This window comes from Mus pahari, chromosome 3 (assembly GCF_900095145.1).
Source record: "Mus pahari chromosome 3, PAHARI_EIJ_v1.1, whole genome shotgun sequence".
Taxonomy (NCBI): Eukaryota; Metazoa; Chordata; class Mammalia; order Rodentia; family Muridae; genus Mus; species Mus pahari.
In genome coordinates this window covers 5,654,747-5,682,035 of record NC_034592.1, presented here as the reverse complement: position 1 = coordinate 5,682,035, position 27,289 = coordinate 5,654,747, and the positions used below count along the sequence as shown (strand labels likewise).

The following is a 27,289-nucleotide window of genomic DNA, read 5'->3' as shown; positions in this document are numbered from 1 at the left end:
TTTCGAGACAGGGTTTCTCTGTATAGCTCTGGCTGTCCTGGAACTCACTTTGTAGACCAGGCTGGCCTCGAACTCAGAAATCCGCCTGCCTCTGCCTCCGAGTGCTGGGATTAAAGGCGTGCGCCACCACGCCCGGCTTACAGAGTTCTTTAAAGCTAACTTTATTATCAAAATAGCAGCAAGAGATGGGAGACATCTGGTAAACAATTCCATGCCCATACTTAAACAAATCATCTTAATTAATCTCAGTTCCCCTCCCAAGTCTGTCTCTGCCCTCCTAACATAAAAATAGAAGTAAACAGTGACAAAATAATTAGTAATTCAGTGGTGATAAACCCCTGTAATCATGGAACTTGGGAAACAGGATCATCATAAACTGGGAGGGAAAGAGGGGAAGGCTTAAAGAGTCGGCCAACCAGTTAAGAACACACACAGCACTTCTTCCAGAGGACCAGAGTTAAATTCCCTGGACCTGGTGACTAACAACCATCTGAACCTCTGCACGCAAGTGGTGCACAGACATACAAGCAAATAAAACATACATACACATAAATTGAAGCAAATCTTAAAAAAAAAAAAAAAAAGTATTTCCAGGTCAGCAGGAGCTAAATGACACTCTGTCCCCAAAGGACAGAATTCAAACTTTAATAAAACAAAAAACAATAATATCAACTAACTACAAAAAATTATGAAATTCCTGTTGTACCTAAATTCAAAAAGATTTGACATTAATAATCTGAATCCAACAATATATTAGAGATTAATACATCACAAACATGTATCCCATAAATACAAGTATAACATTTGAAAACAAAACATGAAATTTATGAAATATTTTAAATATAACATCTCAATACCAAAACAGTATTTAACAAAACTCCACAGCCAATGGCAATGCAGACTCTTTAGTATACTACTAGCTCACTGCACTCCTCCAGGCCTACCCTCCCAAGTGCTGACTTTAAAAGCAGAAACCACTACCCCTAGCTAGGTTTTCGTGCTGGGTTTGCTTTTGTTTTCAGTCCTCCCTAAAGGTCAAATCCAAGGCACATGCCCTACACCAGAACCTGCTACATTTTTAATCCTCTGACTCTGAAAACACTGTCTTTCCCAGTGCTAGATAATTCTTAAGAAACAACAGACAATTTTCATGTGCAAACCAAGAGCTCATAGCCTTAACTTAACTCTTAGCCTAAGTTAACTCTAGGACATTGTATTCCCCTACCTGAGGCATCCCAGAAACAAGTATAGACCAACTAAAAAGCCCTAGAAGGAAGTACAGCGAAGCAATCCTAAACTGTTTGTTCACCTTTAATCTCCCATCATTCCTTTACATTTCCCTTTCATCCCTCTGCCACATGGCCAACCCCAGCCAACACCACTATAAAGGTAACATTTTGTGGCATGGCCTACCTCTCCCTTCTAGTAACTAGTGAATTGTAAAACTCTTCTAATTGGCAGTAGGTCCTGATCTGTTGACACATTTCAAATAATAAAATCTATATTTGAAAATGACATTAATTAAAAAGCCAGCAGCATGCTGGGCTTGGCATCATGTGCTTTCAATCTTTGTACTCTGGAGACAGAGGCCTCCAAGTTTGAGGTCAACCTGTTCTACATAAATGAGTTGCAGTCCTGCAAGGGATAAAAAGAAAGATTCTCAAAAAAAAAAAAAATTTCAATTCTAAGACAAATTAAAATTCCATTTTTAGCCAAGCATAATGGTATATATACACATCAGTATATATACATATCTCAACACTCTAGAGAACTGCAAAAACTGTAGCCAATAATCCTAGTAATGAAGGAGTGTAAGTTCAAGGCCAGCATGGGTTATTTAAAATAAAATAAAATAAAATAAAAGGGGAGGAGGGAGCTGGAGAGATGGCTCAGCAGTTAAAAGCTCTTCCAGAGGTCCTGAGTTCAATTCCTAGCAACCACATGGTGACTCACAACCATCTGTAATTAGATCTGATGCCCTCTACTGGTGTGTCTGAAGACAGCTACAACGTGATCATAAAAATATTTTTAAAAATAGGGCCAAGGCTGTTAAAAAGACTCAGCAGGTAAAGGTGCTTGCTGACAAAACTAAAAGCCTGAGCTTGATCCCCAAGACCTCCAGAGTGAAGAGAAACAAAACAGACTCCCACAAATTGTCCTCTGACCACCATACACATACACACACATACAAACACATACACACACAAACACACACACATACACACACACAGAGATAAATACAAGGATTCAAACTGTTAATATGTCAGTTCTAACACTGATCTACAGCCAAAGCAAATATCATCTCATTGACGTTTTGGAGGAAATAGAAAAGCTAGTATGTATACAGAATGTGAATTTAGACTATATATACTCTTGAAGAGAATAAGATTAAAAGACTTGAAATTTTAACTTTAAAATTTACTAAAGTTACAAAATTTGGAACAGCATAATAAAACTAAGGCTAGGTGAACAGACCAATTGAAGGTGAAGTTCTGAAAGAGGGCCCCAATTATACAACATGATGTACAAAAAGCAATGCAGTGAAGAAAGGTTTCATTCAAAAGTAACTGCATAGCCATATACAAAAACTGAAACGTACAAAAAAATATCATGTGAAATGTGTCACAGACCTAAATATAAATTAGCAAAAATTAAAAATTTAAAGGAAATTACCTTCATGACTTCAGGGTTAGGCAAAGTGTCTTAGCTCACAGTAAGCAACAACTATAAAAGAAAACACTGACAAATTAGACTTCATCGGATTTAAATATTTCTGCTTAAGGGTACAATTATGAAAATAAATTGGTGAAACTATACAGATTTGAGAAAGTATTAAAACATTTCTCTAACAAAGACCACTATCTCCAACACATAAAAACCTTATACAAATTAAACTAGAGAGAGAAATTAAAGAAGCTAAAGCTGAGTGGACTTAGAACTGAGGTCAACACACAAACCACAACATGCTCAAATGCTCAGCTGCTCACGATGACACCCAAAGTACCACAATGACAGGACTCCCAATCAAGATGCAGTGAGTAAAGGAGCTTCATTCGGCTTTCTTATGTGGAAATAATAAAAACCTAACGAAATGAATAAAACAACAGCACTGAAGGTACTAGACAAGAAACAACACAATGATACCTGAGAGACAAGAAACATGACACAGCCACAAAGTGCCCAGCTTACTGCCTTGGGAGAGTTTTCAGGCCGAGGAACAAGGAGGAGGAACCCAGACAGGGCCTGTGGTCTCCCCAAGTTGTGGAAATGGAGCTGGGAGTCCAAGGAAGCCAAGGTGGCTAGAGCTCACAAGGGAGACCAGCACTGAGTAGAGAGCTGGAGAGAGAGAGAGAAATGAAGAAATCTACAAAGGCTCATTCCAGAACTTTTAGTTGAACACCAAATCAGCACTTACACATGAGGGGCTATCCAAGGCCAGAAGAATCAGAGGGAACAAGGTTCAACATAGCACAAAGTGACTAATGCATACTCCCAAAAGCCAGAGCAACACGTCGAGGGTAAGAAAAGAAATAGGAGTGGGCTGGAAAGATGCTCATAGGCAATATTAATAACCTGAGTTGAATACTCGGGACCCATGTGGAAGGACAGAGTTGAGCCAAAAGTTAAACAGTTGTCCTCTTTCCTCCAAATACTCACTGTGGCATGTACATCCCCATGTACAGAACCAGACACACACATACACTCACCACCACCACCCCTCCTCCTCCAGGGAAATTTTTATAAGACTAATACAAAGGCAGGAAATTCTATCCTGTAATGAAATAAAAATTAATCAAACCAGTATTAAAATCAGATGACTATTAGATAAGCTCATTAAAACAGTTATAATAAGTAAATTTTATATAAGCAGAAAACAAGAGGAAGCAAACAAGTAATTAAAGTTTTAAAATTTTCAACCACAGTGCTATATGACAATCATGGTTTGAATTCACTTGGTCCAGGGAGTGGCACTATTTACAAGTATAGCTTTGTTGCAGTAGGTGTATCTCTGTAGGTGTGGGCTTTAAGATCCAATCCTAACTACCTGGAAGTCAGTCTTCCACTAGCAGCCTTCAGATGAAGATGTAGAACTCTCAGCAACATCTGCACCATGCCTGCTTGAATGCTGCCATGCTCACATAAGAATGGACTGAACCTCTGAACCTGTAAGCTAGCCCCAATTAAATGTTGTCCTTATAAGAGTTATCTTGGGGGGCTGGAGAGATGGCTCAGCGGTTAAGAGCACTGACTACTCTTCTGAGGGTCCTGAGTTCAAATCCCAGCAACACATGGTGGCTCACAACCACCCATAATGAGATCTGATGCCCTCTTCTGGCATGTGTGAAGACAGCTACAGTGTACTTACATATAATAAATAAATAAATAAATAAATAAATAAATAAATAAATCTTTTTTTTTAAAAAAAGCCGGGCAGTAAAAAGCCGGGCAGTGGTGGCGCACCCCTTTAACCCCAGCACTTGGGAGGCAGAGGCAGGCGGATTTCTGAGTTCGAGGCCAGCCTGGTCTACAAAGTGAGTTCCAGGACAGCCAGGGCTACACAGAGAAACCCTGTCTCGAAAAAAACAAAAAAGAAAAAAAGAAAAAAAAGTCATCTAATTCAAAATAAATCTCAAATGAGGAAATACACACTACTTTCAAGGCACTTATTATATATGTAGCTGATCTTTGCTACTTTGTGGGTTCTTCTTTTTCCCAACCTTTATTGCTCCCCTCTCCAATTTCACCCCCTTACACTAGACAAGGAAGAAAGGAGAGAAAGGAATTGGAAAAATCCCTAAATCTAATTTCTTTCCGTTTCTTCTTTGACCATGGCTACTAACATATCATAACCAACCTCTGTAAACAACACATACATGTATACAAGTCACACAATTGCTGTCACAACTGTCTGACGCTGGCAAAAACATGCCTCTGCTAGAGCAGTGGGCTGTGGGCTGTGCAATGCGCCCCACACCCCACACCTGGGATTAAAACAAAACCACTTTCATCTAAGATTTCTGTATATTTTAAAGAAACCAAAATTCCCGACTTCTCACTACACTTACACCATAGTTCAATGGAAAATTTATTTGTCAAGCTTCATCTTGACTAGGCATGCTAGAGCATACTGTAATCCCAGATCGCTAGAGGCAGAAGCAGGAGTGACCTACATTGAGAGTTCTAGGACAGCCAGGGCCACATACAGACACAAATTCTCAAAAATAAAAGTGAACAGAAAAAAAGCTCAGCAATGAGTGGTTTTCATCCTAGCACCTTGGAGGTAGAGCCTCAGAAAGTGAAGGCTAGAGATGGATAGCTGATCAGTGTTAGGTAGGGCCTATGCCTAGAATGTACAAGGCTTTTCAGATTGAGCTCTACATACACAAACAACATTTTCTTAGTTAGTAATTGAGAGAGGAAGCAAGGACCACCATGGTTAGTACCACCCTGGGCTGGTGTTCCTGAGCTCTAACAGAAAGCAACCATGAGAAACAAGCGAGCCTCCACTGACCTCTATCAGTGGTGGTGCACAGCTATAATCCCAGCACTTGTGAAGCAGAGGCCAGCAAACCTCTAAGAAGTTCAAGACTAGTCTGATATAAAGAACAAGTTTCAGGATTGTAAAGACTTCACAAAGAAACTGTCTTGAAAACTAACAAGGACCGGACGGTGGTGGCGCACGCCTTTAGTCCCAGCACTTAGGAGGCAGAGGCAGGTGGGTTTTCTGAGTTCAAGGTCAGCCTAGTCTTCAGAGTGAGTTCCAGAACAGCCAGGGCTACACAGAGGAACCCTGTCTCGAAAGAAAAAAAAAAAAAAAAAAAAAGAAAGCCAACAAGGTTCCATATTAAACCAGGCAGGCATTGCAGCACATACCTGTTATCACTCAGGTGGCAGTCAAGAATACTGCCACAAATTCAGGGTTAACCTAGTCAAGTCAACAGAAGTTCTAAACAATCAAGACTTCAAAATAAGACTGTCTCAAAAATTAGCTAATAATAAAAAATAAAAAAATAAACAAAAAAATTAGCTAATAATACAAATACTGACTATAATGATTATGAATATTGGGTCGGGGGCTAGGCTTTCCCAGTACTCATGAGGCAGGGGCAGGCAAATCCTCAGGCCACAGAGTGAATCCCAGGACAGCCAGAGCTACATACACACAGAAAACTTTGGGATTATCTTCAAGGGAAAAACTTTTTTGAAACAAGGATTTAACTCATTGGCTAACACTTGACTGAGACCTTGGGATTCAATCCCTAGGTAATACCAAATAAATGTAGGAATGAACGAACTTTTTTATAATAATAAATAAAAAATCCTCCAGCATTCAAAAAATTTAAAAATATTTATCCAAATTTTAAAAAAAGTCAAAATAAGTGTCTCAGCTCCATATTCCCAACATTCTGAATGCTAAAAGTCTTATGACTTCAGAGCCAGTCTAGACTACCTGTCAAGAGCTAGCTCAAGCCAGACAGGGGTGGCACACTCCTTTAATCCCTCCCAGCACTTGGGAGGCAGAGGCAGGCGGATTTCTGAGTTCAAGCCTGGTCTACAGAATGATGTGGAAAGCCTTCTGGGGTACCGCTGGGCAGGCAGGAGTCTGACATTAGGGCATAATAAGGAAGTAAGTTTCGGCAAGAACCTAACTTCAGGCTGAAATAGAGAAGTAGGGTAAGGCAGGAATCTTAGTCTTAGGGTGGAACAGAACTAGGCTTCAGGCAAAATTTTTGGGCTTGGACAAGGAAGTGGGCTCCAGTATTTTGGTCATTATGACAAGTCCTTTTAAATGACTGTCACGGAGTAATCGCGGGACTTCCTTTACTGCTTTGTTAGTTCCTTATTGCACTGCTTGCCCAAAATACTTGCATGTAATTAAAATGGTATAAAAAGTGGATTGGAAAATTAAATTTGCCGTCAGTCTCAGAATTGAGTGGGGTCACGCTGTAGCATTGTCTAATTGTCTCTTCTCATCTTCGCTCCTATGATGGAGAACCCGTTGACTGACTGAGCGGGCTTGGTCAGTAGGCGCCCAACTTGAGGCTAGAACCCACAACCCTGAGGTTAAGAGCTAATCCCCCCCAAACATGCATGAGCGAATGGTTTCCAATCTGCAGGTAGAAGAGCCTCGGTAAACAGGCCATCTAATGTAGGCATGGTGAATGGAGCAGTAAGTCCATAATGAGCACAGGCAGTTTTCAATTCCTTTAGTTGCTTAAAAGGAATGGGAGTGTGGTATCTAACTGCATTCCCTTCTTGATCCTGTGCTTCAAAGCATATCCTTGTATATCTTCCCCTCATTCTGACCTTTTTCAGACCTGCCTGAAGGGGTGATAAAAGAGTAACACTAAGATTTACAGTGAGTGAGTTTGTCTCAGACAAACAAACAAACAAACAAGAGCTAGCTCAAAACAAAAGATGGGGCTGGACAGACAGCTCAGTGTTCATAGCAGTGGCTGCTCTTTCAGAGGTACTGAGTTTAATTCCAGCAACCACATGATGGCTCACAAACCATCTGTAATGGAATCTGATGCCCTCTTCTGGTGTGCATGAAGACAGGACACTCATGCATATAAAATAAATAAATCTTAAAAAAAAAAAAAAAAAAAGGCTGGGCAGTGGCGCATGCCTTTAATCCCAGCACTCGGGAGTCAGAGACAGGCAGATTTCCAAGTTTGAGGCCAGCCTGGTCTACAGAATGAGCTCCAGGACGGCCAGGGCTACACAGAGAAACCCTGTCTCAAAAAAAAAAAAAAAAAAGAGAGAGAGAAGGAAAAGGAGGAAAGACAGAGCAAAAATATATTTGTAAAAAGGGGTGAAAAGAGGGTGGGGAAGCACCATTTACACCCCCAAAAAAGTTACCAGAAGAAAACAATTCATGTTTATAAATTTTCCCATCCTAGCTTTTAAGATAAAGGGAGCAAAATATGGATTGTGGAACTTAATGACAAAAATTATAAGATTCAGACATGAAAGAGCACTGTTCTAATAAATGACACACTTACAACCTTCCTACACAGATGCTATGCCACTCTATTTCTACTCTAAAATATTGTCAAGATGAAGGCAGATAATACATATACATATATATTTTTAACTTCCCTGGGCATGGGCTAGAAAAAGGTAGGTACTAGAGCATATGTTTATATGTGTGAGACCATTGTTTTAAATCTCAGTACACATACACACACACACACACACACACACACACACACACAGAAAATGAAAGAGAAGGAGTGAGGAAGGAAAGGAGGGAGGGAGGAAGAGGGAGAGAGAGAGAATCTAAAGAATATAACAGCATATTTAAGATCACCAAATTTTTTAAATACCCAACTTTCACACCAAATTTTTAAAATACCCAACTTTCATTTTCTACGTGAACCTGAACAATTACTATTTCTCTCACATTTCCTCTTCAATTTAAAAAAAAAAAAAAAGAGGTACTACAGGAAAAGTGAGCATGATGGCACAACACATCTATAACCCAGCATTTGAGAAATCCCTAAGTAGAACCAGCCTGGGCTATACAGCCAGGGCTACTAATTCTCATAGAGAGGGAGGAAGGGAGGGGGGAAGGAAAGGACAGGACAGAACAAATAAGTTAAGTCGAGGGGAAAAAAGCTAAGGAAAGAGAAAGAAAGTGAAGAGGAGGGGGAGGGGAAGGGGAAGGGGAAGGGGAAGGGGGAGGGGAAGGGGAAACAAGGCTTAAGGTGCTCAATAGAAGAGCTGGTTTGGCAGTTAGGAGCACTTGTTACTCTTGTTTTTGTACAGGACATGAGCTCCATTCCTAACACCCAAAATGCAATACTCTCCTGACTTCTATGGGCACCAGACACATACACAATGCAGACATACATGCAGGCAAAACACTTATATACACACAAAGCAATAATGTAACTATTTTAAAAGACACCCAATGTGTATACATAAATAAATAAATCAATCAATAGTGCCTGTGTATCTCATGGTCAGCATAGTCCTGTTAAAATATGGGAGTGGAGAGCTGGCTTAGAGATTCAGAACACTTGTTATTCTTGCCAAGGACTAGGGTTGGATTCCCAACACCCACATGGATGTTCACCACTTCTTCAGACACCAGGCATTACAGGTGATGCAAAGACAAACATGCAGGCAAAACATACATACACACAAAATAAATTAATAATAAAAACTTTTATTAGGGCTGGTGAGATGGCTCAGTGAGTAAGAGCACCCGACTGCTCTCCCGAAGGTCCAGAGTTCAAATCCCAGCAACCACATGGTGGCTCATAACCATCCGTAACAAGATCTGACGCCCTCTTCTGGAGTGTCTGAAGACAGCTACAGTGTACTTACATATAATAAATAAATAAATCTTTAAAAAAAAAAACAAAACAAAACAAAACCTGTGCTTTATTGTAAAAAAAAAAAAAAAAACTTTTATTAAATTAAAATGAACTGTAAAAAGACTGAAACAGTACACTCATTGACACAGCACCTAGAAGAGTGCTGAGCTATTTTGCAGGCAAGGAAACGAGGCTTAGGCAACACTAAGAAACTTGACAATAATATATCTATTTCACTGACTCCAATAGGTTGAAATACAGGTTATCTTCCCATAATATCCCAAAAATAATAAAAACCATATACTATTAATGAAATAAGAGCTCTTTTAAAGCTTTACTATAAGGAACTAGGTACAGGTAGAGTAGCTCAGTACTCACCGCTTACTGTGCACAAGGACTTGGGTTCAATATGGAACTAAACTCTAACCTGAGGCTTTAGGAAATAACTAAAAGATAACAGAAACTTTTTAAATTTATTTTTCAGTTATTTTACCTACATGCTCATATGTGTAGCACTTGTGTAGTGAGAATTCTGGAACTTTGGTTTCTTTAAAAAACACACACAGAAATATGCTAAGAATGTTTTCTTTGGGAGGGTATAGGGGACTTTCGGGATAGCATTTGAAATGTAAATAAAGAAAATATCTAATAAAAAATTGAAGAAAAAAAGACAGTTTCCATTTTAGTTATGTGGCTGTTTCGAAGCAGCTATGATTTACCTAGAGCTCTAGCAGAGGCCTGCTTTTGCCAGCTGCAAATAGTTTCTGCAACTGAACTGTGTGGTGTTTGAAAATCTGGAAATTTTTCAGATCCTAAAGCCCTGAGAGGCAGGATTGGTGGTTGGTGGTCATTTCAGGAGGGCAGGCTGAAGTTTGTAGTCGTGCTCAAAGAAGGAACAAGAAAAAAAAAATAATCTCTCCTCTCTCTCTCTCTCTCTCTCTCTCTCTCTCTCTCATGATAAGGGGAATAAAGAGTGGAAAAAGAAGAACTCACCCTTGTGTATCCAAGTCCAGCTACACACTTGTATCCCTGGTACCCACAGAGGTCAGAAAAGAATGTCAGGGAATTGAAACCAGGTTCTGTGTAAGAACAAGTGCTCTTAACTGCTAAGCCATCTGCAGCCCCTAGACAGCATTTGTGTGAGTCATTTTCCCCCAGCATGGCACTGTACACTGATCCCAGCACTCAGGAGACAGAGGCAGATGATGCACAGAAGATCCAGGCCAGACAGAGAAGGACACACAGAGAGGCCCCATCTCAGAAAAACAAAAAAGGAACATTAGTCAGCTTCCTTTTTTCTTTTCTTTGGGGGAAGAAGGGTGCTCTGGCTCTCCTTTTAGTGAAAATGCACAAAGGTAGAAAAAATATTTTTGCCCTATACTAATACTTAACAATGGGAAACAACTGGTATTTTAGTGACAGGAATAGCAATCCTGTTTCTTCTTAGGAGATAAGACTGAGGGACAAAGAAGACACTAGGATGAGAGCAATAAAGTCAAGAGTGGCAAAGTGTATGGCATGTACACATATAAAGAAAATAATGAACAGTGCGGAGCTGGGTCGCAGTAAGTACTGATGCAAGTTTGAGGCTAGTCTCACACGGGGTCAGGAAAGGAATCAGCAACCAAAACTGTGCTTCCCTTAGGAGCAGAACACTGAGAAATAAGACTGGATAGATAAGAAGGAAGTATGTCCATAACTGTGAGGTTTAGGGTACTGAGAATTGAACCCAGGAGTTCATACATGTAATGATAAGAAAGCACTACCACTGAACCATATCCCTAGACCTTAAGGAAAACATTGTTGTCTGTTTTATTTTTTAGACAATGTCACACTACAAAGATATAAAACTTTAGACGGGGCTAAGTGAGATGGCTCTTCAGTTACTAGCACATGCTGCCCCTGCAGATCCATATTCCCTTCCCAGCACCCACATCAAATAGGTCATACTGCCTGTGCCTCCAGTTCCATGGACACCTGCACTCACAGTCAAAATACACATTCCCACATACAAACTGTAAACTATGTAACTAAATAAAGCTATTGCAATAACCTAGACCAAGAAAAAGAATCAAGGCTTAGATCCTCACAACAGTGACAGCACAAGTAGAAAAACTAACCATCTTAAATTCCCTGTGAATGCGATAAGCAAACAATAAGAAAAGCAATCTTGTAGCTTAACCTTTGTAGTAAGAAAATAATCACAAAAGGAATCCAAAGAGGCAATTGAAACACCTGAGATAAAGACAAAACAGCAACATGAGGAAATCAGGAAGAAGCTTGATCTTTGACACTACATTTTTGATGGGTGGGGTTTTGTTGGTTGCTTGGTTGGTTGATTGATTTGGTTTCTTGATATTTTTGAAATCAGGTCTTATGTAGCATGGAGGCTGGGCTTAATCTTCTAATCTTCCTGCTTCCACCTCCCAAGTGCTAGGATTATTAATGTACAGCACGACACCTAGCTTGGCACAATGGTTTAAATGTCAAAAATAGAATCAAAAGAGGGAGAAAAAAATTAGATTTGGTCACTGAAATAACAGCAAAATTACCTGTGGAAGATTCAAGCCAAATAGAATAGTTTGAAGGGTAAATGAAAATGTCTATTATAGTCTATGTTTTGGCTTACTGTTTTCGGATAAGTACTTAAGCCAGTACACAGTGACGGATCTATATATAATAAAATGTATTAAAAGCCAGAATGATAGATGTCTGCTTTTCATCTGTTCAGTTTTCACTTTCTTCAAACAGGCCCCACCCACCTGCATCAGGGAACTGCTCTTACCCCTGACTCCAACTATGTAGTAGTTCTAGTGAGGGTTGCAATTCATAGAACCCTCCCCACTCCAGACAGAGGGATGATGGGTACATGATCCAAGACAGGTCAATCAGAGTCCTTCTCAGGATTCTTCAAAAGAGCCCCTTTTCCTGGTAGAAGGGGCTGGGAAGATGAAAGCCAAGAGCTGCCAGCAGTCATGGTTCCAGCCTCATGTAGTAGAGAGTCTGTAGTATAAGAGAATGAAATCAACATGCAGAGAAACAGAGATAAGAGGTGAAGTCCTAACCCCAATGGAAGGAGGAAGAAAAAACAAATATACTAACAGTAAGATATACTTAGCTGATATAACTAAAGACCAGATTATACTCTGGGCTACATAGTAGCTAGGACAAAAGAAAAAGGAAGTGTTTCATGTATCTAATAAAAAGGAGGAAAATTTCCCAAATCCCCATTGGTGATCCATTTTTTTCCTGTTGCTAAGCAACCAAAGAATTTATTATTCAGGGAATTTTATGTAATAGTCACTAAAGGACAGACAATAGGGTTAGTGGAGAGTGCCCACGATGTAAATGTGAACAGCAAAAGCAGATTTCAAATGCTATCATTTGTAATGACAAGTAGCTATTTCTCAACCACTAAGCTAAGAGAATATGGCAAAATATTCGTATCAACTACTGTTTATTCTTCTATGAAGTTTACCAATGAAGGGGGAAAGATCAATGGTGAACATGTGAAAGAAAGTAAAACCAGAGGGAAGATTCCAAATCATCTGTTAGTAGAACAGAAAAAAATCAAGTAGAAAAGGACAAATAGAAGATAGACACCGGGGCTGGAGAGATGGCTCAGCGGTTAAGAGCTCTGACTGCTCTTCTGAACATCGTTGAGTTCAGATCCCAGCAACCACATGATGGCTCAGAACCATGTGGTTGCTGGGATTTGAACTCAGGACCTCTGGGAAGAGCAGTCAGTGCCCTTAACCACTGAGCCATCTCTCCAGCCCCAGTTACTAAATTCTAAAGGTAGAGCTTAAAAGAAAAGCCTGATACGGTATCATATGCCTGCAATATCAGCGCTCAGAGAGTTGAGGCAAAATTTCAAGTTACCTATTGAATAATAGTGAAATTAAAAAGGGCATGAAGCCACAACTATAAAACTTAGTGGACATTACAAGGGCAAGACAGACAAGTAGTAAAGGGCTTCAAAGGAGAGAGTACTGTGTCTCTGTAGCACAGAGCACGCTTTAGCACGCAGCAGGCACTGGGCTTGGGCTAGCACCAAAACAAGACAACCCACAGACTGCACAAAGGGTACCTAAGTACTAACTAATTCACCGTGTACTGCATAGTTTGGAAAATAGGAGATAATCTAGATGCCAACCAACACAAGATGGAGTGATTCGTGTGTACAGCAATGGACCATGAATATAGGATAGTGTTTCTAAAAGCAACCAAATCAAGCCATCTCTCTACGACATGATACCAAATAACTATCTCTCTCCTGTCCGGAGAAATTGCAATGATGAATTGCACCTGGGAGGCAGAGGCAGGCGGATTTCTGAGTTCGAGGCCAGCCTGATCTACAAAGTGAGTTCCAAGACAGCCAGGGGAAAAAAAAAGAAGAAGAAGAAAAGAAAAAAGAAATCTAGGCAGGTACCAGACATGGTGACACACACCTGTAATACCAGCTCTGGCAAAACAGACACAGTTCAAGACCAGCCTCATCTATATAACAACTTAAAGCCAGCAAGTACTATACTGCAAGAACCTGTCTTTTAAAAAAGAAAGGGAAGATAAATCTAGAACCCTAAAGCCAGCTGAGACAGGATAGTGAGAACACATTAAGGGATAGTGAGAGCGCATTAAAAATGAAGAACTAAATGCAATGTCTAATCCTGCACAGCCCAATTTCAGCAGCACCTGGCTTCAACAGACTCACTGAAAAACAAATCTTGAATCTGAAATAATGGCTCTGAGTCAAAATTATAAATAATTTCTGTAAAACTACAAAATAGACACTACAAAAGGAAAGATTCCTAGGAAAAAACCAATTATTTCAGAAAACCAAAACAAATCAAAACCTCAACAGAATTTCAACTACAAATGGAAGAATTAAAGTATCACTTGGAAATAACAAAAGAAAAAAAAAATGAAAGCAAAATACAAAACGCTGAATAAATACAGGGAGGCCTAAGGCCCAAATGAAAAAGCATACAAAAAAACAAACAAACAAACAATGACTATAAAACTGAGCAAATTACTAAAGAAATAACCCAAAAACATTTTCTCTGACCTCAATTCAGATTCCCTAATAAGAGTCATCAGCTTGAGTGTGTGCAGGCAGGCAGGCACTGGTCAGGAGGGTAGTATACTTGAAACCATTTGGGAGACAGAGGCCAACCTGGTGTACAGGAGGTCCATGACAGCCAGGGCTACCTATATAAAGACACCCCATCTCAAATAATCACTTAAAAAAAAAAAAAAAAGTAAAGTATCAAAGGAACCTGGGTAAGAAAAAAATATTGAAGTCCTGTCTGGATATGCGGCTGAGTGATAAGAGAACACCCCTAAAATGAGACAGACAGACCCCGAGCCCGAGCTCTCGCTAGCACTCGGGAGGGGGCACTAAACCAGTGGTGCACGGCTCTAATAACAGCACTTGAGAGAGAATCTGGAGGCAAGATGGCCTCCAAATTCAAGGCCAGCCTAGGTGATATGGTGAGTTCCAAGTGAACATGGGCTACAGGGTGAGACAAAAAAGGGGCAGGGTCAAAGGGAAGGAAGAAGGTGGGAGCAAGAAAAAGGAGAAAGAGAAAAGGAAGAGAGGAAGAAAAGAGGAATGAGACAGAAAAGGGAGAGAAATAAAAGAACAACACATTCAGTGGCAAAGCATGACCTCAATATTCATAGGGCCCTGGGGAGTCACTCTCCAGTGACTCACACACACACAAAGGGCAGACCAGAACAACAGAAAGGAGAGAAAAAGAAACAGTTAAAAACAAAACTCTACCTACAGACTACCACACAGAATGACCCTGTACAATTTTTATCTTTTGAGATATGGTCTCTATATGTAATCCTGGGTGTCCTGGAGCTCATCACATATATCAGGCTGTTCCTCCTGTCTCTGCTTCCTCTGCTAGGATTAAAACTGTGGGCCACCACACCCAGCCAAACTATATGGAATCATAAGAGGAAGCAACTAAAAGATACGAAAAGATTTAGCCTTGGGTTTTTAAAGGGAATGTCTTATTTTTTTAAATTTAGGGTTATAGAAATGGCTCTAAGAACAATGGCGCTTGCTAGCTATCCTGATGACCTAAGTTTGAATGCTGGGACCAGCAGGGACCAGCATAAGAAGGGCTTTTGTAAACATGGAATTGAGGGTTCGAGAGATGGCTCAACGAGTGGTTACAAACACTGGCTGCTCTTCCAGAGGTCCTGAGTTCAACTCCCAGCAACCACATGATGGCTCACAACCATCTGTAATGGGATCTGACACCCTCTTCTGGTGTGTCTGAAATCAGCAATAGTGTACGCACATATATAAAATAAATAAATCTTTAAAAAATGGAGTTAAAAAAATTTATTAAATTGTAAAAAAGCTGGCCTAAAAGGAGCTGAAGAGATGGCTAAGCAGTTAAGAGCACTGACTGCTCTTGCAGAGGACCTAGGTTCACTTCCCAGCACCCACGTGGCAGCTCACAACAGCCTGTAACTCCAGTTCCAGGGGAAGATCTGCTTTTTTCTGACCTGCACACACGTGGTACATATGAACAAATGCAAACATACACTAAAACTCTTAAAAAAAAAAAAAAAAAACACTGACCCAAAACAATAAATCCCTTCAGGCAAAATGTGACAGCCTTATTGCGACCCCAAATCCATTTCCTCCTTTCTACTAACAGAACCCTGGTTTTATTCAACTCATCAAATGGGTTAGGCAGCATATTAAAGGCTAGCATAGTGTGTGGAGGAAGGCGAGCAGCACTTGAGAGGATACACCTTACTTGGAACACGTCCCACGTTAGCGCCTGACCAGCGGTTCCTTTTTCCTTAAAGCTTTGTAAACCGGGCGTGGTGGCGCACGCCTTTAATCCCAGAACTTGGAAGGCAGAGGCAGGCGGATTTCTGATTTTGAGGCCAGCCTGGTCTACAAAGTGAGTTCCAGGACAGCCAGGGCTATACAGAGAAACCCTGTCTCGAAAAAACAACAACATCAAAAACCCTTTATTTTCGGTTTGTTTCAGACAGGATTACTTTAGCAACTTGGGGTGTCCTGAATTTATTACTGACATGAGCTACCACTCCTTCACAAGCCACCTGTGTGCCTACCAATGCCTATGGAGGCTATGAGAGGGTCAGATATCCTCAAACTGGAATTACAGGTTAGTGTGGATGCTGGGAACAATGCCCAAGACCTCTACAGAAACAAAATACACCCTTAACCACTAAGCCACCTCTCCAACCCCAAACAACTTTGTTTTCTGAGACAGCTCACAACAGTCTGAAACTCCAGTTCCAGAGGATACAATACTATCTTCTGGCCTCCGGGGGCACTTTGCATACATAGTACACAGACATAAATGCACTCAGGATTTTTCACACACAAAATAAGTCTTTTTTTTTTTTTTTTAAAGAAAAAAGAAAAAAGTCACAGCACTCAGGAGGCCAAGGTTGTAAGTTCGCAGTTAATACAAGTGCTAGACCAGTCAAGGATACAGTGAAACCTTGTCTCACAAAACAAAACAAAAAAATAAAAGTTAAAAATAACCTGAGAGGGGGGAGCTGGGTGTGGTGGTGCACACCTTTAATCCCAGCACTTGGGAGGTAGAGGCAGGCAGATTTCTGAGTTTGAGGCCAGCCTGGTCAACAAAGTGAGTTCCAGGACAGCCAGGGCTATACAGAGAAACCCTGTCAAAAAAAAAAAAAAAAAACCTGATTCGCTAAATAGTTAAGTATAAATATGAAGAGAACCAGCTTCCATAATATAACCACAAGAAATTAAAGACATGAAAAATCAAAGTCTCATACACCTAATCAGTTACAGAAAAAAAAAAAAATGTAATGAGGTAACTATTTGAAAACATAGAAAAGATAGAACTTTTTTTTCCTCTTTTAATTCAGTCTCACTCTGTAACCCAAAGAACTCCTTATGCAGTGCCACTAGACCTCAACCCACCTGCCTCAGCCTCCAGAGGGCTGAGGTCAGGTATCAGCCACCACCACCTCTGAAGGAAGGCCAAGCCTCGAGAAAGACAGGCCTGCCAACTCTCCACTGAAGACAGACTCAAGTGAAACCTTCCCTCCAGCTAAACAGCCACTATCTCAGAATCCAAACCAATACACAAAACAAAGTAATGAAACGCTTAAACGCAAAAACACCAACAGAGCCTTCTTATTACAATAACCCTAAACACACACACACACACCTAATTAAATTTAATTAAATTAACTTCAAATTAAAGGAAAACAGGCTAGGAGTATAGCTAAAGGGTCAGTCAGTGAGGACCGGGATTCTATCCCCATCACAACAGGAGGAAAAGAGTAAGCATCACTGCGCCATCACAGCTACTCAGGAAGGTCAAGGTCTCAGGAGTTCAAGTCTCACATGGGCAAGGTTGCACCTATAGCTCATTGGTAAAGGGTTTGTTAGTAGGTCAGTGGCCTTGAGTTTAATCATCAGCATTTTTTTTTTAAATCTAATACACAGGCATACACTATTCCTGTAAAATAATACAAATTATACATATACCCATCAATGTATGTATATAGATAGATATAGATATAGATATAGATATATAGATATAGATATAGATATAGATACACACACACACACACACATATGATAGTGCAAATACCAAACCTAGATGACCTAAAAGAGAGTAAGTTAATACGACTTAAGCCAGGCAGTGGAGGTGCACACCTTTAATCCCAGCTCTTGGGAGGCAGAGGCAGGAGGATCTCTGTGAGTCTGAGGCCAGCCTGGTCCAAGGCTACAAAAAGGAAGCCCTGTCTCAAGGAAGAAAAAAAAAAGAAAATTCTTTTTTTTTTTTTTTTTTTGGTTTTTCGAGACAGGGTTTCTCTGTATAGCCCTGGCTGTCCTGGAACTCACTTTGTAGACCAGGCTGGCCTCGAACTCAGAAATCCGCCTGCCTCTGCCTCCCAAGTGCTGGGATTAAAGGCGTGCGCCACCACGCCCGGCTAAAAAGAAAATTCTTATACTTTTCATTCCCCACCCCCAACCCCCCTTTGGAGGATGCCTAAAACAGGGTCTCAATAATTCCATGTAGAAAATAAACTTGCCTATTAATAACCTATGTTAAGGTCTTAAGAGCTGGCTTAGAGGCTTGCTCCTATGAAGGACCAGGGTCTGGTCCTCTGCACCCACAGCAGGCTTATTTGCTGTTGTAACTTAGCCCAGAGAATCCAGCACCACTAGCTTCTGTTGGTGCCAGCTACTCAATGTTAAAATCCACAGAGGCCACAAACATATAATAAAAGTGAAAATATAAAAGAAATCTATTAACAAATTCATATTACCAGGTACAGGCCTGTCACACCAACACTTTGGAGGTAGAATGAGGTCATGCTCAGCTGTACAGTGAGTTTCCAGTCAAGCCAGGCTATGAGAGACCTCCTTTCTTTAGGCAGCTGGGGAAATGCTTTCGTCACCAGCACGAACAGTACTGGTTAACAACACATACATGTTCTTATATGTTCACTTCCCGGCACCCACGTCATGTAGCTCAAATAACTGCCAGCCCTAGGCCTCTGCAGAGATAACACATATATTTTTTAAAAAACTTTAATATTTTTTAAAAAATATTAAAGAAACTTAAGGTCATTCTCAGTTACATGGCGAGGGAGTTTTGTTTGGATTCTGTTGTCTGATTTGGGTCTTTTAGGGGTTTCTGTTGTTGTTGCTTGGTGGGTTTTGTTTGATTTTTGGTGTCTTGCAATGGAGTCTCACTCTACAGAGACCAGGCAGCCTCAAACTCATAGCAATCCCCCATCCCCAGTGTGGGGATTACAGGCATAAGCCCACCATGTCTGACTGTTTTTCCTTTTTCCTTTTTGAAACATCTGCCCAAGCCACCTTCCAACTCAAATCCTCCCTCTACCTATAGAACATGGGAACATTCTATGAAATCAAACAACCCTGTTTCACCATGATAAAAACGCCAGGTTTTTCTTCCTTCCTACTTTACACTTCTTTTTGTTTCTTACTGTTTTGTTTGTGTTTGTGGGCATGACTCACTTGGTGTGAGCAGGAACGTCCAAGAACATCCTGTTCCCTCCTCCCAACGTACGTCTTCCCAAGTTGGATAACTTAGGTTGGCCAGTCTTGGTAGCAGGCCTGTTTACCCACTGAGCCATCTGACAGGCCCTGCATTTAGTTTTCATTTGCTCTCTTCTACTTATTCTTCTTCTATTACTCTATTCTATTCTAAAGTACTAACTTTGAGAAGTTGTGGGTTTTTCTGGGGATTAAACATAGGCCTTACGCTAGTGAAGCACAATCTATAACACAGAGCTATAGTCCCTGCCTGCCTTATCACTGACAACAAAGCCGTTCCAGAGTAATGGATGTTGAAATCCCCTATTATTCTTTCTTTTCAGCTGCTCTCTGTGGCCCCTGTGCCCTTCTTTTAAAGTCCTACAAATGATACTATCATCATTTACCTTTTCAGTTCTAATGTCATCTTTTAAATGCATTATACACACTAACAAAAACAATTTTCTCAACATGTTGCTTCCTTTCTGGGTCATTATTATTCAGTGTCTGTCAATATACTCACAGCCAGCTCAACCCTTCCTTTTCTGACAAGCGAAGCATCTCTAACCCAGAGCGCCCTAACTACATCCGAGCAACCTGACCTTAAAGGGCCCCTCATCTAAGTTCAACGAATTGGAGGCAATTTTAGCCACAAGGGTATAAAATTCAGAATGAGATTTCAGGTTCTTAGGTCAGGAGATACAGGCTGGAGAGACAACTCAAGTATATAAAAGAACTTGCCAACAGTACCACACATCAACTCTGACCGCCTAAGTTCAGATGCCCAAAACCCACATAAAAGGCAGACTCAGTAGTGCAAGCACCCGTATGCCTAGCAGCCCTCTACAGAGATAGAGAGCTAGAACTGGGAAGCCACTCAAAGGCCAGCTAGCTTGCTTATGCAGAATCAACAGACTCTAAGTCTCCTTCTCTTTTTCCTTGGACTTTTAGGTTTTTGAGACAGGGTCTATGCCATCCTGACAGTCCTAGAATTTGCTATATTACCAGGCGGGCCTCACAGAGGTCCATCCAGCTGCTTCTGCCTCCTGAGTGCTGGGATTCAAGTCATGTGCCACCATGCTCTGCCAAGAACCTGCCTTAAAGAAGACTGACATCCAATGGCTGTCCTCAAAACCACACTCTTTTACACACACACACATTGATTAACACCTCCCTCCCTTCCCGCTCTCTCTTACATACACGCCAGTTTTATAAAATATCCAGAAGATTTTTGTTATTTTTGTTTTGTTTTAAGCCATATGCTACCCTAGGTATCTTAGCCCTCACCAATCTCAACAGTTTGAGCCAAGAGTTTGAAACAAGGACTCCACAGTAGGACTGACCTATCTCAAGAGACCCAGAGGCCAGAAAAATGAAAAGAGGAGCTGAGATACAGTCAGTCATCTCTCTCCACAAGAGGAGAGGCAAGAGGGGAAAAAGCAGCTTTAATAGCTATACAGATTGCAATCCTAAATACGTTTTTCCCTTAAAGCTATAGTTTCCAAATCTACAAAATGTAGAAAACTACCTCAGGAATTTGACAAATAGAGTAACTGGTGTAAAACATTTAGTATAGTATCTGGTACACAGCTAAAACACTTGGAGAAGTTAACTACAAACCACTCTGTAGCAGAGAAATTTTTGAAGCAGGTACTACAGAGAAATAGCAGGACCAGTTCAAGTTCCTGACCAAATTCAAGGTCTTGATTCCGTATCCTACAATAAAACACTCTACTTCCATTATACATGCTTAGAATCCAACTTCAGTCTCATCATTGTCACTACAGGAATTTAGAGGAGACCATGCTTTTTTTTAAATGGATTCCCATATCCCACCAATTTAAATAAATTAAAATAAAACATACTCCCAATATAACTACTGTATTTACCTTGACATTTGATCATTCCCATAAAATAAAAAGAATACAACCAAACAAGTGGCATTTGAGATGCCCAGCACATACCCCAGGGATTCCCTTACTGCATTCCTACCTTGCCGTACTGTCTGTCCTAGCTCTTCTCATCTTTAACACACTGCACCTGTCCCACCTTGGCCTCCTCACTTCACTACAGTGTTTACTGGTAATTCAAGCATAGTTTCATTTGCTTAGAGACCTATTCACCCTAAAAATAATATCCTACAATGAGAAAAAAGTCAAAAAGTAGGCTTTCCATATTTCAAGTCTTAAAACAACCTTTTTCCCCAGACAGCCTCTCTTGAAGCCCAGGTTACTCTAAACTAGAATTCACTATGTAGCCAAGGAAGACTTTGAACTTTTGACCCATTTTAATGCACTATTGGGGTGGAACCTATGACCTACATGCACAGTAAGCAAGCATTATACCAACTAAACTACAATCCTCAAGTCTTGAAACTTGCATGATTGACTTCATCCTCCATTGGCTAACACTACAATAATGAACCATAATTCTGCCACAATGGATACTCACACACAATTGACTAAGAATCACTATATAAGCCATAATGTCTAGACACCCAGAATCACTGAAAGCAAAAATACAACTTCTACTTTTGCTATTTGCCTAGGAAGATAAATTGAAATGTCTATTTTCTGCTTTCAGATCAAACTCTCTAGTCAACACTGAAAGAAACCATCATATCAAGATTGGCTATTCTTTTGTATAACTAATAGAAACTGCTTCTTTCTACTGGTATTTCCACTAAGTTTAATTTGTAAGGGGATGAACCTCCTAGAACCAAAAATGAGCCTCCTTCATTTCACAAAGTCACCAAAGTGACCAGTTGAGTTAAAAAAGTTTCCTGTTGCTTTGTCAAAAATGTTAAGACATTTGAAAAAGAAGAATACTCAAACCACAGCACATAATAATAAAAATGATAGTATCTATACCTTTAAGGTTCCCGCCCCCCCCACTTATTTAAACCTAGCAGAAATACCAGCAACCAAGCTCCTATAAAGAGATCCTGGGTACAGTGCTGAGGACATTATTCAGTGGTATAATATTTGCCTAGTATGCACAAGGGCCTGAGCTCAACCCTTAGCTCCAAAATTAAATAAACAAAAATTGAATACAATTTCCTGTGTCTAGTTTTCCAAGAAACCCCCACACACACATACATACATACATACACACATACACAAACACACACACTTGTTTTCCAAATTTTACAAAATCAATTTAAAACCTGAAGTCAGTATTTAATACTTGGCATCCTAAACTATGTAAGTATTTTAGTATTTTTCAATAAACAGTCCTTACCACTCTGGCTGCTCTCTCCTGAGATTCACATTTCCTACAAAACCATGGTCCAGTAGGTACTTGAACAATGCCATAGCAAGCTGTTAGGAAACAAAAAGAAAAAAGAAAAAAAAGTTTAAATTTGAAAACTACAGCAAAACAATCTTTATAAACCTATCAACTACCCCTCACACTTTTCAACAACTTGCCTTAAGAAATTATTTTATATTTTATAGCCCAGCAGTGGTGGCACATGCCTTTAATCCCAGCATTTGGGAGGCAGAGGCAAGCGGATTTCTGAGTTCGAGGCCAGCCTGGTCTACAAAGTGAGTTCCAGGACAGCCAGGGCTACACAGAGAAACCCTGTCTCTAAAAAAACAAAGACATAACAAAAAACAAAAAACAACAAAAACAAAAAAAGGAAAAATAAAAAGAAATTATTTTATATAGTGTTTAGTGGTTATTTAATAAAATAAATAAAAAGTAAAATTATAATATAAAATTTTAAAATTCAACTTTCCCAGCACTTGGAAGGCAGAGGCAGGTAGATGTCTTGGAGTTTGATGCCAACCTTATTTACAGAGTGAGTTCCAAGACAGCCAAGGATACAAAAAAACTCTGTCTCAAAATAAAAAAAAATAATAATAAAATAAAATTCAACCTTTTGGTATATTTCCACTAAAATCCAAAAGTGTTTAGTGTGGTAGCACATAACCATAAAACGCTACAGGCTAAAGCAAATGACCATGAGTTTAAGTCGCTATGAATACATACAAACCCTGTCTTCAAGTAAGTCAAAGTGCTATAAATGGTACGGTGGGCTTTTTCTTCACACTGGGTTATTTATTTTTTATAGGTGATTATGTAAAACTTTACACAAGTTATATACAGAATCAGAAAACCATTATTTCATTCCTTTCCCTATAGGCTAAATACCAATTGTTTTCTGTTGCTTTGAAATAGGATACCACTGACTATATCCTGCCTTAGCCTCTTAAAGTACTGGGACTACAAGCACAAATGGAAACAAAAACAAATTAAAAACAAAAATAAGATGATCAACAGACAAAACAAAATATGCTGAAGTGAAGTATTTTATGGGTTGCTAGGGTGTAGCTTAGCAGATAGAATAGAGCATGCATGAAGCCTTGGGTCATCTCCAGCACCACATAAACCCAGGCTTGTTGGAGCAAGCCTGTAATGCCAGCACTCAGGAAATGGAGGCAGGAGGATCACAAGTGGAAGGTCAATGCTACCACATAGCAATTCAAAGCCAGACCAGGCTAATTGATACTGTATCAAGATAATAAAGTGATAGTTTGACAGATCACAGCATGTTGTTTGGACCCAGTCTAATCCCCACCAAAAAAAAAAAAAGTGAAATATCCAAAAAGGTAAATTAACAAAGTTGTGGTTACCTAGAGATGCAAGAACCAGGGAGAAACAGGAATTGACCTCTAATGGATCCAAGGTTTTTATTAGGGTGATGAAAACGATCTAAAACAGACTGTGATAGTGTTTGTACAACTCTGTGACAATACCACTCGGTTACATACTCCAAACAGGTGAACTGCACAGTATCTATCCTAATACAGCTACTAAAAAAGAACTACATAATGTGCATACGCAACAAGTATTCTCAGTCTCACATACCTAATTCACAGCCTCATTCTTTTTTAAAGATTTATTATATATAAGTACACTGTAGCTGTTTTCAGACAACCCAGAAGAGGGCATCAGATCTCATTATGGACGGTTGTGAGTCTCCACGTGGTTGCTGGGATTTGAATTCAGGACCTCTGGAAGAAGTCAGTGCTCTTAACCACCAAGCCGTCTCTCCAGCCCACAGTCTCATTTCTAACAAAATTATTGTATTACATTATTTATTGTGTATGAGTTTCTACCACATATACATGTGGAAAAAAACTTTCAGGAATCTCTTCCCTTCACTATGTAGTTCCAACACCTGATCTCAAGCCATTAAACTTGGCAACAGTAACATAACTATCTCACTGGGCCAGCCTCCTTGTTTTCTCTTTTTAAACTGGGTATGGTAGCACACAATGTAATCCAGCACTTAGGAAGTTGAAACAGGCCAGGCTGGGTTACAGTGAGATCCTCTATAAAATCTGAGGGATGGGGCTACTGCAGCAGCTCAATGGTAAATACTTGTCTAACATGCACAAAGTCCTGAGTTTGATCTCAGCATAAAACATGAGAAAAGGGAAGGTCTGATTTCTTTTGTTCAGCAACTTCAAAAAAAAAAAAAAAAAAAAAAGTTTTAGCTGGGCAGTGGTGGCAATAACCTTTAACCCCAGCACTCTAGAGGCAGAAGCAGGCAGCCAGCCTGGGCTAGAGTGCCAGGACAGCCAGAGATGCACAGAAACCCTGCCTCAGCATGGTCACCAGCCTGGACCATGCTTCCTGTGTATCCTGTGGGGCGACTGTGTGCCAGGTGAGTGAGCAGCAGAGGTCAGAGGACAACTTTCCACAGTTTCCTCCTTCCACCATGAGTCTCCGCAACCCAAGTGGCAGGCGTCTACTTACTTAGCCACCTCACTAGCTTCAAAAGCTGCTTTTAATGTTCATGTTTAATTTGCCAAGATTTTCATTTCTTGAGAATTTGAGCACATTCAACTTCTATTTTGCTCAGCAAAAACTTTCATGTCATAAAATCAATAGAACTCTTAAATACCCAAAGTGAAACTTTGGGGTTTTTTTGGGTTTTTGTTTTGTTTTTGCCCCCCCCCCCCCAGACAGGGTTTCTCTGTGTAGCCCTGGCTGTCCTGGAACTCACTCTGTAAACCAGGCTGGCCTCAAACTCAAGAAATCCGCCTGCCTCTGCCTCCCACTCCCAAGGGCTTGGACTAAAGGTGTGCGCCACCACTGCCAGGCGACTCAAGAGTGTCATGTAGCACAGGTTGGCCTCAAACTTGCTATTCAACCCCTGGAAGAGACTTGAGGTTCTACCCTACACAGTACTGTGATTACAGGCACGTGCCATCATGCTAGGCTTACTGCACGATAAAGTATAAACGCAGGGCTTTGTGTAGTACCAACCTGTTTCAATTGAACTATATAGACTTAATGGGCTTGAATTGCAGTCCAGGCTAGCCTCAAACTCAAATGAATCCTCCTGCCTGACCCAAGAGTTGTAACTACAGGTCTAAGCCACCATACCTCTTTTAAACCTGTATAAGTCTGTCTACTGGATAAACCTGTATAAGTCGGTATAAGTTTGTCCTACCAATCAAAAAACAGCATCAGTGGCTTGGGGGGAGGGGTAGTAACACACATCTGCAATCCACTTGGGAGGTAGAGGCAGAAAGATCTGGAGTTCAAGGCCTGCCTCATCAATATGCCCAACTTTGACTTTGGACTAGATGAGACCCTGTATCCAAACGGAAAAGAAGAAGAAAAGGAAAAGAAACAGCACAGAGTCCAAACACACTTTTATTTGGAAGCACCTCTAGAAGGCAAAAGTTAGTATTTAGATGTACATTTTCTGCGGTGACAAAAAAACATTACATAACAAAAATGAACTACCATCCAATTCATGAGCTAGGCCTTGTCCCAAGACAGAAAAGCAGAAGGGAAAAGGTACTGGGAAAATATATTTAAACAAAGTATTACCAGGTATAATAAGTATGAGAATGTCATAACCATTATTTGTTATCCCATCTAAAGACTGTAGTACATACACACACACACACACACAATTCAAACTAAAAGAAACTATGTAAATGTACTGACATACATTTTCCCTCCTTTTTGCACTTAGCCAAGACTAGGAATTAGTATCAAGAATAATATGTAACTTTCTCCTTTGAAAGATACCAGGAGGGCTGGTGAGATGGCTCAGTGGGTAAGCGTACCCGACTGCTCTTCCGAAGGTCTGGAGTTCAAATCCCAGCAACCACATGGTGGCTCACAACCATCCGTAACAAGATCTGAAGCCCTCTTCTGGAGTTTCTGAGGACAGCTACAGTGTACTTACATATAATAAATAAATCTTTAAAAAAAAAAAAAAAAGAAAAAAAAAGAAGATACCAGGAATAACCAAATGTTCCCATTAAGTTACAGTCTCAATATTATCCTCACTTATCTAAATGTCTCCCACCCAACTGGACCACTGAACTCTTTAAAGCATGAACTTTGGAGGACAAGATCTGGTTCAGTAAGAGTGCTTGCTTATCATCCATCCATCATCAGCACAGGGACAGTGCATGCCTCACGTTCTAGTACTGGAAGTTCAAGGTCAGCCTGGACAACGTGTAACTCTCTCAAAAATACCAGGCATGATAGATAGTACACACTATCACTCTAGAGGCAGAAGCAGTCAGATCTCTGAATCTAGGTCCAGCCTGGTTCACATAATTGAGTTCCAGATCAGCAAGAGCTGATGATACTCTGACTCAAGAAAATGAAAACTAAAATTAAAGCAAAAATGTTTTAACTTACCTCTCTTCCCTTTGGGAGGACCCTCCCATTACATTACAAAAAAAAACAAAAAACAAAACTTTAGGCTCACACCTTCAATTCCCACACTTGAGAGGCAGGATTGTTGCTTATTTGCACCCTGCCTGGGCTACCCAGCAAGATCCTATGTAAAAAAAGAACCAGAAACTTCCCAGGTAGGACACACCTTTAATCTGAACACTCCAGAGGCAGAGGCAGAGGCAGAGGCAGG

General features: G+C 40.3%; 1 protein-coding gene across 13 annotated transcripts in view; it reads right to left on the bottom strand.

Annotated features, from left to right (window-relative positions):
- Positions 1-27,289, bottom strand: part of Mllt10 (MLLT10 histone lysine methyltransferase DOT1L cofactor) — a 144,466-nt gene that overhangs the window by 115,387 nt on the left and 1,790 nt on the right. For 7 of the 13 annotated variants that reach the window (XM_021195224.2, XM_021195226.1, XM_029536162.1 and 4 more), the window contains exon 3: positions 22,621-22,700. In XM_021195224.2, the coding sequence (XP_021050883.1) occupies positions 22,621-22,700 (80 nt within the window). Of the gene's footprint in view, positions 1-2,673; positions 2,725-3,144; positions 3,337-12,111; positions 12,285-22,620; positions 22,701-27,289 lie in introns of those variants that run through there. The other 6 variants (XM_029536166.1, XM_029536169.1, XM_021195228.1 and 3 more) reach the window with 5 other exon arrangements.